The sequence below is a fragment of the Astatotilapia calliptera genome, chromosome 13 (assembly GCF_964374335.1).
Source record: "Astatotilapia calliptera chromosome 13, fAstCal68.1, whole genome shotgun sequence".
Lineage (NCBI taxonomy): Eukaryota > Metazoa > Chordata > Actinopteri > Cichliformes > Cichlidae > Astatotilapia > Astatotilapia calliptera.
Genome location: NC_137434.1, coordinates 22,506,485 through 22,518,954, shown reverse-complemented (window position 1 = coordinate 22,518,954; position 12,470 = coordinate 22,506,485). Strand labels below are relative to the sequence as shown.

General features: G+C 41.8%; 1 protein-coding gene across 5 annotated transcripts in view; it reads right to left on the bottom strand.

Annotated features, from left to right (window-relative positions):
* akt3a (v-akt murine thymoma viral oncogene homolog 3a) overlaps window positions 1-12,470 on the bottom strand; it is a 55,432-nt gene that overhangs the window by 12,130 nt on the left and 30,832 nt on the right. For all 5 annotated transcript variants that reach the window (XM_026190101.2, XM_026190100.2, XM_080287713.1 and 2 more), the window contains 8 exons: window positions 11,987-12,112; window positions 8,593-8,704; window positions 4,937-5,081; window positions 4,110-4,241; window positions 3,837-3,902; window positions 2,944-3,012; window positions 862-984; window positions 110-238 (listed from right to left, as the gene is read on the bottom strand). In XM_026190101.2, coding sequence (XP_026045886.2) covers window positions 110-238; window positions 862-984; window positions 2,944-3,012; window positions 3,837-3,902; window positions 4,110-4,241; window positions 4,937-5,081; window positions 8,593-8,704; window positions 11,987-12,112 — 902 coding nt within the window. The remainder of the gene's footprint in view (window positions 1-109; window positions 239-861; window positions 985-2,943; window positions 3,013-3,836; window positions 3,903-4,109; window positions 4,242-4,936; window positions 5,082-8,592; window positions 8,705-11,986; window positions 12,113-12,470) is intronic.

Here is a 12,470-nt window from a genome sequence, read left to right as displayed (position 1 = left end):
TGTGCTTATTTACCGCATTGCAGTGCAGTGCAGGCACCTCACATTCACCCTCTGATGACAAAAACATAAATGTATATACACACATTTAAAAAAAAAAAAAAAACATTACCTCAGGTGCAAGGTACTCTGGTGTACCACAGAAGGTCTTCATGGTAGCAGCATCAGTGATGCCCTCCTTGCAGAGCCCAAAATCTGTGATTTTGATATGGCCATCTTTATCCAGCATTAAGTTTTCCAACTGGAAGGAAATCAAAATCTCTTTGTCATTATGTGACACTTTATTAACTGGCTGAACACTTTTTGTGCACTGTGGAGTCAAACTTGTTATCACTTTGAAGAGGAAAGCAGTGAGGGACGAGTAAGCTGTATTGTATTACTCCACAGTGTGGCAGTACACACACTCAGACACACAAACACCAAGTTGAAAAGGGAAATAAACTTCAGGCATGTAGTGGAGCCACTCAACCTTTTAATTTTAATGGCTGAAGTGTTTTTCTCACTCTCTGTCTGCTTTTTCTCCTTTCTGTTTTCTTGGCTGCTGCGAGTGGGGCTGGGGCCAAGGCTGCCAGGCAGGCACTCAGACGGAGCCATCTACCTCTCTACCTCTGTGGCATCAGCACCTCTCTCCTTCCCTCTCTCCCTGCCTCCTGCAATTCTTTGCTGCTTTATGTCTGTGTGAGTTTGTCCCTGTCCGTCTCTTTAATTACTACACATCCTGAGCCACTTGTCTTCTCCTGGACGGGGAGGGACACCGAAACACAAGAGGTGGGAGGGGGGCAAAAACAAAAGAAGTTTTCCCTAAAATATCTGATCACTCTCTTCCATGCCCCCAGCCTGCTTTTCCTCCCTGTTTCTGTTTACCTTGAGGTCCCGGTACACAATCTTGGCTGAATGCAGGTAGTCGAGAGCCGAAACAATCTCTGCGCCGTAGAAGCGCGTGCGCTCCTCTGAGAACACCCGTTCTCTGGACAAATGGAAAAACAGCTGCGGGAAAAGGAGGAAGGACGAGAAGGGAAGAGCGGGTGAGAGGGAGAGAACAGAGAGAGGGCGGGGGAGAGAGAAGGGGGAGAGACAGCAGGGACGGCACAGCAATAATTACTGATTTATTGGAGGAAATTAGCACAACACAAACTGGCTGCCCGCACCATATTGAGATGATAGATAGCGGAGGGGAGGGTGAGTGGGGTGTGTGTGCGCGTGTGTGTGTGTGAGGGGTGCATGTGTGTGGGGGGGGTCTCAGAGGACGGCGGGTGGAGGCGCTCGGCAGCTGGCGCCTCATCTAGTGGCCCCCCCCACACCCCCTTCTCACTACACATACACAGACACGCATACCTCTTCCACGTTACCCTCTGGGCTAGGTTGGCACGGTGCTGGCGTGGAGTTCGGCGATGGGGGCCAAATCAAGGGTTTAATCAATACACCAGTCTAGTTAAAGACAGGCCGACTGCCGCTGTCGCCAACAGCCCCCCGACTGCCTACGGTGCAGTACTCATTAGTGGCCTAACTGGCCTTGCCCCCTGAGCCTCCGTCTTCATTTGCTCCATTCTCATATCCACCGTTCTCTGTTTTTGGCACAAGGCTTATTTTCATACTTTAAAGAGTACAACCCCTCCTGTGGTTTGACCTCTCCTGTCTTCCTTTTAAATGGCTCACCTCACATTCCCTTCCTCACTTACTTTCTCCTTCGCTGTCAGTTGTCAAGTTCTCACTGTCACACAGCTACACATGTGGCACCAAACTGACATCAGCCTGCTGTGCCGCAACAGTCGAGTCGTACAAATTACCCATGAGGCCAAAGGGCAGATATCTCCCCATTAATTGTTCAGGGAGGTTTGCATAATGGCCACTGGAGTGATCCTCACAGACCACCTTGCTCAAATGGTGTCTGTTTGTGTGCAAGTGTGTGCATGTGTGTGTGTATGTGTTGAAGCTGTGGTGAGAGGGGGTAACACGACAGGTGGGCCTTCATCAGTGTACTGGCAGCTGTGACTGTGGCAGGTTTGTAATGGGTTCGGTGTGTGTGTGTGGTGTGTGTGTGAGGCATGTGTGGTCACAATTTGTCCGTTGAGGTAAAAATTTGCTGCGTGTGTTTGTCTAAGTATGTGTGCCTTTTGTGTGTGTGTCTGTGCTTGTGTTCTCAGGGTAAGTGTGTGTGTGTTTGTGTGTGTGTGAGTTCTGCTCAGGCCTGGTGCTGGCTGAACTGCTTAACTAGCTGGGAGGGGAGCAGGTGACAGTTACACTAAGGGAATGAACCAAGATTGCAAAAACGGCCCGATTAAAAATCTGAGAAATGGAAAAGTGGGGGAATCCAAACTCATTTCATCTCAGACTGTCATTCTGGCTGTGTCCTCCCCATAGGTGTGTTCATAAATAGACACACGCAGGAGAAGGAGAGTACAGAAAAGAGAGGCGAGAAGGCAAGTGAGAGGCCAGTTGGTTGGAAAATTAACCGTGTTAGAAAGCAATCCAAAAGCGAAACTTTAGCCACTTCTTCAGTGTTTGCACGTTCAACCGATCATTCCCGGCACTGCTGCTGCAGCTTTGCACATACAATTACAACATATTCTGTATTCATCTGTGAGACATTTATGAACCCAAAAAACTGTTTAGGAAATTGTCTTTGAAATAATAATAATCACAAAAACAACTAATTTACAATTTAAATCCAGTCTCTTTTAGTTTGGCTGAACACTGGCATCTGGAGAGTGATTAAATATGATTTAAAACACTTGTAACAACCCTGATATATAAAAACTGAAATGAAAATTAAGATAACAGATCCAGGAATGTATCTGTTTACATACCATAAGACAGTTACTGTGAGAAAGTAACTCGCCGACAGTTATTGTGGTGGAAATGTGGTTTAACCGGCTCTTTAAAGTAGTAACACAAAGATGAGAAACCACACACAGCACATCCATCACAAATGTGTGTGTCTCTTACCTCTCCTCCATTCACATACTCCATGACGAAACAGAGGCGGTCTTTAGTCTGGAATGAGTATTTTAGAGACTGAAACAAAAACCACACACACAAACAATTTATATAAAAGAAATCATTCACCGAGGCACTGAAAGCATCAGCCTTGCATTAATTAAAATAAAATAATCTCAGGATATATATGTAATATAACATTTCAGGCCTAACTGGTTGTACAGGAGAGGTAATATGGAATGCTCCTTCTTCATTTGGCTTAAAAAACACAAACAATCTGCCTGTTTTCGTATGCACTCCCTGTACAGTGAACAGTGAAGTGGGTGAGTGAACGATTTCATACACAGCAGGAAGTCTTGCCGTTCTAGCTAGAACAGCAGGAGGAGCACAACGTGATCGGCCTAAGCTTTAAACTGTTTATGCCTCTATTTGTTTATTCAAAGCAAGTAGGTGTCTGTGTGTTCACTTTCTCTTTTGAGGGAGAAATCTGCTAAACAAAAGAACAGTTGGTTGAAGTCTCTTTGTGGCTGCAGGTGTGACGGGGCTAAACTCAGATGTGAAGTGTAATTGCTCTTTCGATAGTGTGTGTGTGTGTGTGTGTGTGTGTGTGTGTGTGTGTGTGTGTGTGTGTGTGTGTGTGTGTGTGTGTGTGTGTGTGTGTGTGTGTCTGTGTGTGAACATGCATATATGTGTGCAGCAGCTAATGTGTGAATGTGTACATCAAAGCTAACAGATGCAGCTGTTAAAGTACAACAATGTGGCTTCTAAATCATAACTGGCCTCAGAAGACTCAGGTATGTGGAGGATCAATAAGCTGTGTGTGTACAGATGTCAGGACACGGTCCATATGTAAAGATCTATAAATTTAAACCAGTTGTGTTTAGTGTGTACGAGGTACTTACAGTTAGAAAGGGGTGCCTGGTGTTTTTTAGTACTCTGCTCTCTGTGAGTGTGTGAGCCACTTCATCCTGTTCAGACAACATGCAATGAAAACCATTATCAGTCCACTTAAACCACTAAGAAAGAGGACAGCTGAACAGTGCTGCAGCAGTACAATAAAAACAACCAATACTGACATCTGACATTACCCAGAATCAAAAGTACAGTAAAAGATAAAATATTCAAATTAATGGACGCAACTGAAAATACATACTTGATGTATTTTCCAGACTCACCTTGGCTATAATGACTTCTTTTTTAAGGATTTTCATGGCGTAGTATTTCCCGCTGGCCTTTTCCCGGACAAGAATCACTTTACCAAAGGTTCCCTTTCCCAGCAGCTTCAGGTAGTCGAAGTCGCTCATTGTCTATTAGAGGAAAAAAAGAGAGGGCCAATATCATGAGTTCCTCAGTTGAATAATTGATGCAGTATCTACTGGCATTTAGAAACATTAAAATCCCATTGGAAGTATAGGGCTGTGAATATTTTGAAATAAGTATATTTTTCTCCTTTAAGCAATACAATGAGGATTCTCTGTGAAGCCTTTTTTCATGTAACAGAAAAGTGGCAATCTTCCTCAATGTAAATGATATCTAAATTCAGGCAGCCAAAAACAACATTTATTGACTGCTACTGGGCTAAATGCCATGAAATTCATGAGTGATGTTAATGGCACCCGTGAGATGACTCCCAGTCATCTTCATGACCATGCCGAGTGCGACTGTCAGGTCAAAACAAGCCCTTTAGATAGACACTGAAAACAGATTTTTATTGAACCATAACATTATTACATAAAACCTTTACAGAGTGGGGTGTAATAAACAGCAGAGCCAGAGGAGGCAGCTAGTGGTAGATTGTTAAATTTATTTTTTTATGTATGTAGTAGGAAATGTGCCCAAGTATCACCTGTGCCTTCACAGAAGATATTTAGCAGGACTGATTTTACTCGCTGGAGTATTATAACATGAAAAAAATTATGAGCTGACATAAAACAGCATAACGGCTGGAATATTTTTTGTACCTTGGGTATAAAATACATGCACGTGCAAGTGTAGTTTTTACCTTTCTTTTGTGGTGTGTAGTGGAGATGTCCATCTCCTCCTCCACCATGTTGTCGATGTTGGAGGTGGGGCTGCACTGGATCCTTTCCTCCTCTTGTCTCTGCAGCTTGTCAGCCACCATCTGAATTGCCTCTGTCCACTCATCTCTGGAGTCAAAGCATGTAAAAAGGTAAAGTTAGCATTTGCAGCCTTACTAAGACCTTTCTTAATATACTGACTGTCCAAAAAGGTCCAGTTTACTATGCTTAAGCACACACCTGTAACTAGCACATGTATAAAAACATTAAATTGGTGTAATGCATTATACTGGTCCTAATATTAAAAAGAAATTTGAGTGCACTTATTTAACCAGGTTTTTAAAGGCATCAAAGTGTTTTCAATTAACATAAACACCTATTTGTTCAACAGAGTGGAAACACGGTCAACTAGAGAATCAACCAAATGAGCAATGATCATAGAGCAGAACTAATGCCTACCAGTCTGTGTGTGTGCATGTGCGAGAGGCGAGGGGGTGAATGAGTGTGTGCAAATACACACCAGTGCATTAGAGGGAACAATGCTTTGTTTTTTGCTAACATTGTTCCTCCCCATTGACTTTCCATTAGCAGTGATGTTCAACATCTGTTCAGAGAAGGTGTGTGTGTGTGTGTGTGTGTGTGCGTGTGTGTGTGTGTGTGTGTGATTATAATCTGTAGCAGCATGGATGGCCATGCATCAAGATGTTAAGGTGCATTAACTGTATTTAACAATGATGAATATAATGGTTAGGACAGAGGGTCTAGCTTCCCTCTGCCCTGAGAAGAGAAGAGAAGAGAAGAGAAGAGAAGAGAAGAGAAGAGAAGAGAAGAGAAGAGAAGAGAAGAGAAGAGAAGAGAAGATTCTGTGATTTTAGCAGTATCCAAAAAATTGTAAATTAGTTTAAGTTCACACAACTTGAAAGTTTTCCTCAAGAATGAAATGGTTCAAAATGACTTGTACTTTGAAGTTTTTTTTATGCCACTGATCTTCACTCAAACAGTGTTAATCCTGTGCCACATGCAGGGGTTACATGTTAGCAGAAAACACCAGAGAGCTTGAACTGAGGTGAAGTAAAAATGATACTCAAATATTCTGAAATCCCCTGGACTCGGGAGAAGCAAATCTGGATTTACGAGAATGCACTTTGAAAACACACTTACCCAGAGTAAGCCGTGAGGAGATCATAATAATGAAACCTGCTTGACTCATAAACATTCACCTCTGTCTGCTTTGTTTTGTTTTGAGTTAGACGCCCATATGTTTCCTTGAGGGATCTGGAGGAATATTCATCTGAACCTAAACAGAGCAGTGTGTTTTTAAGATCTGAATCTCTTTCTTCTGCAAAGACTTCTTAGCATACCCTACACACTCCAAAACAAGGGCAAACTCAAGTTACACTCTATCAACAACAGTGGAGCACTCAATTTGTGGCATCCATATTGTGCGAATGTGTGTGTGCTACGTGAAAAGCAACGGGAACTCTCTCAAGGTCAGACAGCAGATAAATGCTCTCTCATTTTGAGTATTTTTTTTTGTGTAATGAGGGTTTTTTTTTTGCTAATGAGAGATAATGGGCCTGCCTACAGTCGGGCACCACGCCAACACGTGCCACCCTCTCTGGGTTGGTGCTGTGGTAGCTGGAGCTCTGCCAGCACGGGTACAGTACAACAGATACAGTAACACACAACAGCACAGACTCCCACACGCAGACTTTTTTCCAACCCACTTCAATAACGCAAAAAATCTTGCGCACACTTCTACAACAAAGCACAGGCACATCTGGAGCTCACAGTCATCTACTTCCTCTTCCTCCATCAATATAAAGTTATTAGTTTAATGTTATCTCTCAAATGCTTATTTGATTATCTAGAGACTAAACTACTATAAAAGCAACATATAACACCAAGTTAGACAGACAGCTGCAGCCCACACACATAGACCCCCAAAAAAATGAATAAATAAAAAGAACACACACACACACACACACACACACACACACACACACACACACACACACACACACACACACACACACACACACACAAACTCAAAGGATGCACAGAAGCATCTGTGGTCTTCTGGGCAAAGCTGTTCATTTTCTGGAGATAAACACCTCAGCTCCTCAGAAAGGAACTGAGCAGCTGGAGAATTTATGCCAACGCAACTTGAAAGGTCTCCTTTCCACTCTGTCTCTCTCACCCTCTCCTTTCTCTCTCACACCACCAAAAGCAATACAGTACAGACCTCTTCATACATCCTGTATCCCTGCCATTGATAATTCGTTTACCCATGTACTTTCCATTTATTTTACTTCAACATGATTTGTACTCATTTGGCTATTTTTGCTTCCCTTAATGGAAAAAAAAATGCTTCGTCAAGCAGTCGTGGATGTCAATTTGACTGGTGGTAGCCACAGGTTATTGAGAAAGAGGCACGATACTCAAGAAAAATTCAAGCACCGACTTGTGGCATGAAAAACACCGCAACAACAGCTGACCCTGAAAGCAACAAACTGTCTCTTCTGGGAAGAGAGTGTAAATCAATTCCAAATGGAATGTAATACAAAGAATACATTACTGTGCAAAAATCAGCCTGTCATTTCTTTATATTTTGCATGCAATGATCCAAACTCTCTTGCAATTTTAAATTTCTTTTTAAGTGCTCTTGAGCAATAGTTCTCTGGGTTTCTGAAGGGCTTTCAAAGTGGTTTTTTGGCTGGTTTTCATTCATTTTTAGTCCAGTATCTCCACCTGATCATTTTCAGTTTAATGTTTTTTGTTTGTTGAAACACTAACCTATGCATCCTACAAGGATAAAAAGGCAACTAACTCAAGAGATGAACCACTGTCGTGTCTACATATAACAGTCAGCTTATCAAGGAAGCAATTTTAAATAACTTTTTTTACAAGCGTATAATTTATTCTCATTTCTTTAGTTGAATCTAAGGAAAAGACAAACATAACACAGTTTGGTAAGCAAAAAATAATATTTTTGCACTAATGAGGTGATTGAAGAAGCTATTAGCCAAAAACTTGGAATATCTCAGCATGGTGCGCAGTATCATTAAAAATATAAGGAAACTGGAGGAGTGGAGAACACAAGTGGCAGTAGCATGCCCAAAAACATATCTATAGTGGATGAACAGGGTCTTAAAGTCATGCGTTCCAGCAAAGACCTGACACAGAACCTGAGCGATGCACCAGGACATTCATGATATGTGATCCATCTACTGTTAACTGAAGTGTCATCAAAAATGGTCTCAGTGCAAGCGTAGCTATCAAGAAGAAATTCTTAAGGAAGGGAAATGAACTGGATTGAAAATCTGTGGCATTCACATTTTTGATTCAAGTTGTTGTCAATATGTACAGAAGACAGATGTACAACAGTGAGAGTCATCAATAAAACATGGTGGAGGCTCTGTCATGGTTTGGGGTTTTCCGCCAGTGCTGGAGATTTTCTCAAAACTGGTGGAATTAACAGAGAATAGACATTTTTTGGTATTCTGACTAATAAGTCTTAACTAGATTACAAAATGTCCATTTAGCATGCTGCACTCATTTCTCAGAGAGATATAGATACTCACTGATCAAACCCTGATTGTTGAACACTTTAGGAATTGTTGCCTAAAGGAAAACTGACCTCTCATCTGGGGAGTCCACATGGAACGTCCTCTCGATGACCGTGGTCCACTGGAGGCAGCGTATGATGAAGGTGTTTGACTTCGGCCTCTCTGTCTTCATCAGCTGACATTCTAAAAATAAAGAAAGAAAGAAAGAAAGAAAGAAAGAAAGAAAGAAAGAAAGAAAGAAAGAAAGAAAGAAAGAAAGAAAGAAAGAAAGAAAGAAAGAAAGAAAGAAAGAAAGAAAAGAAAAGAAAGAAAATGGGCACCCAGAGGAAAGTGATTTCTTCACTGTACGATGACTGCAATCACTTTGCACTCCAGAAAAACAAATAAGCAGAAACAAACTCAGATGAGGTCAGAGCACTTCTAACTCTACCAGAAATAAATTAAGATGTAGTGACTTCAGGTCAAAGTTACTTATGACTTATGACAAGTTAAAAATATGCACGTATAGCATGTCGGCCATTGGATTTGCCAGGGTATTTTTTTTCTACACTTGTGCCTAGGCAGTTGTTATTAGCAACATCTGTATTTTTCCCTTAAAGCCCTCTGCTGTTAAAAAGGCCTAGTCCTTGCCACAGTGACACTAGAATTCATTTAGCTAGAAAAAGAAGCCATGTAACAAATTACCCTTAACATTATCATTAAGAAAACATGCACTTTGTATTTTAATTTGTTGATTTAAAAAAAACGGCAACTTCAGCAACCAATGACTGTGCCAAGGGATATTATGTGGTGCACCACATACGCATCTGGTGACTATCAGAACAGACGCATTTCTATGAAAATAGGCAATACAGCAGTCCATTACTGCGCAAAGCATACTACAGTACACAAAAGCAGAAACGTATACACACATAGCCAGATGGGGCTGTGAGCTTGCTGTGGGAAAGAATGCATCTTCATTGCCCCTTTGCAGTCTCTCTGGTTTTTGGAGACGAGAACTGATGTAAAAGAGCCTAATGAGTCACCTTTTGTCCTCTCGTCTCCCCCACTTGCTCTACATATGTGACCCTCCATCTCTCTCTCTCCTGTTTTCTCCTCCCCTCTGTCCTCTTTTTGTCTCCTGTCATTCTCCGCTCACCTTCTCTCCCTCGCTCATCTCTCCCTTCCCCTCCTTATAATGCTATCTGTTTAACTGTGGCACAGCACAGCATGTCATGGCTCTGCCTAAATATAGACAGGAAGGTTAATGACAAGACCACAGTGCTTCGATGTAAACACACACAAAACTACACACACAAAGAAGCTACAACCTGACTTGTGAATACAGCCTGCAGTGTTGCCTGAAAACAATGTTATGCTATGGTTGATGCCAAAAAACACTCACACCCACACACAGACAAACACACACATACACACACGTAAAAGTAAAGTTTGAATGAAATTGGGTTGTTTGCCACAGCAGGCAATTGTGAAAACTGTGTAGCAGTGTTAGTGTGTGTGTGCGCGCGCGCGCGCGCGAAAGGCTTGTATGTATGAGTCCCTCTGCAGGGAACAGGCCTGTACCATCTCTGTTCCATCTGACCACTTCTGTTGTTCACGCACGCAAACACACACGCACAACCACGCAAAAACAAACAAACACATACACGCACACAGTCACACACACACACACCACCTGGCCTCCCAGCTTTGGGCAACAGATGTGGCAATGCCAGTGCTGTGCCAAGCAGCCAGGGCCGGATGTATGGCCTGGCTTGTCCTCCTCACAAACTCTTTCCTCTCCCCTTTTTCCTCCTTCTCCAGTCCTGTCTTCGTCTCCTCCTCCCTGTCTGTTCGGTGCTGATGATCCTCCTCTCTCCCAGTCCCTCCGTCCTTCTCTTCCTCCACCCTAATCATCCTTCCATCTCTGCCCTTCCCTGTTCTTCCTCTCTCCTCTGCCACCTCTGATCAGCTACCATCGCTCATTCCCTGTACTTGTCCTCCCTTCTGGACTCCTATCTTTCTTTCTCCACCTCCATTGTTCGATGTACCATTTTTTATCATTTTCTCTGAGGTATCAGCTTGTATTCTATCATACATCATATTTTCTGTTTTGGCTCTCGTCTCACACATATTCTCTGCCTCTCTGCAGATATTTCACATGCCCTGCAGGTGCCATTTGATTTAAAAGAATAAACATATTCGCCTCATTTATGTTATTTTGAAACCTGAGATATTGTGCAGCAATACAGTGTTAATTGGAAATAGATGCTAATAATTTTGGTGGCATCTGCATCAGGCCTTGTGCCAAGAGGGCAAACACCATCATAGTAACAATCAGATTATGTATAAACATGAACTAGAGTAAACAACTAGATAATACATACTCATTTATTCATTAACAGACAGCTGCTGTGTGTTACACTATATTTTTTATAAAACAACAAAATGATCTGGTTCATTTTGCAAAATTAAACAAGGTTATCTGCTCCTTTATCTCATTTCAGCTTGAATGGTAGTCCTTGTGGTAGCCCCCAAAAAAAAATCAGGTTTACTGCCTCCACATGTGCCCTCAGGCAGTTCAAGATCCCTGCCTAGTTGCACAACTTACTTCTTGAGGACTTTTATTACACGCATTCTTTAATACTGACAGAGATATAACTGTCTTCTCAACCCGCCTCCCTCACTTGTAGACTGATGTTCACTTGGACAGATGGTAATGATTTTGTTTTCTTCCATTTCAGTCTTTCATTTTATCTGCTATAAGGCACTTTCAAACTTTACTATGAGCTGACTGATATCTTTAATCAATGTTACATGAAAAAGTATTTTACTGCATTTCCACTAAGCCCAGCTAAGTCCACTTTTATTCTCATTTCCCAGACTTAATGTCTTTAATCTATGTGTAGTATAAAGTAACCTTAACTTGAGAAAATTTGATATTTTTAAAAACAGAAAGGTGCCTCTTTAGTTAATAGAAACTCAGTTCTGTCCTATAAGCAGTTGGAGGCAATACTGATGGTTATTAAAAGTTCATCAAGTGCTGAGTTGTCCTAAAGCAAGACTGTGACTCAGTACCACCTGCAGAGATTCTTCATTGAACTGAAATGTTCCCTTCACAGATAAATTACAGGAGGTGTTACCATATCATTACTTAATTATGAGCCTCCAGAGAAGTATGCAGGGTACTTTGGTAATGTACGTAGAGGAAAGATGCAGGTTCCTGGCTACTAGTCTTCCCATATACCCTGCTTACAGTTTAACATTTCAATATCTTTAAGGTGCTGACATGATCGGTCAACTGAATGTTGAGTCAAACAAAAAGATGTAATCTGCAGCTGCATCCCTCTGACAGAAATCTGTGGATCATCATTTTCTCACTTGCCTTTAATGTTCCTGTCTGTATACAGTGTAAAAATTCATGTACACAAAATTTTAGAGCACAGTGTCAAGAGTCTATAATGGCATATGTTGTAGGTAACATACTTGCTACTGAGAAGTTATTTAAGGGGTAGGGCAGGTCGGCATCCTGAGGTTTCTCTTTGTAGCCGATGAAAGAGCCGTCTGTCTTCAGCAGGAAGTACCGCGGTCGCCAGTTCTTTATGTATTCACCTGAAAAGAAAGATGAACACAAAAAGAAAGAAAATGTAGGAGTTAAATATCTTCAATAAATACTTGGTGCACACACAGGTAAATTCAGATCAGATTCAGAGGAAAGAGTGATGCTGATGGAATAGTTCATTCAGGGGTTGTGATGATTACTATAATCATCATGATATATGGACAGTCGCATTAACTGCAACAATAATAATGCTAAGGATTTTAAATACAGATTTTATTCCCTGGACAGTTAGGAGCCTGTCTGCTCAACTCTCATCTGTCCAAAAGATGTCACACACACACACACACTCTGCAGTGTTGCACAAACACACACTTACACACAGCATCTCTATGGCTCCCACAGCGCTTG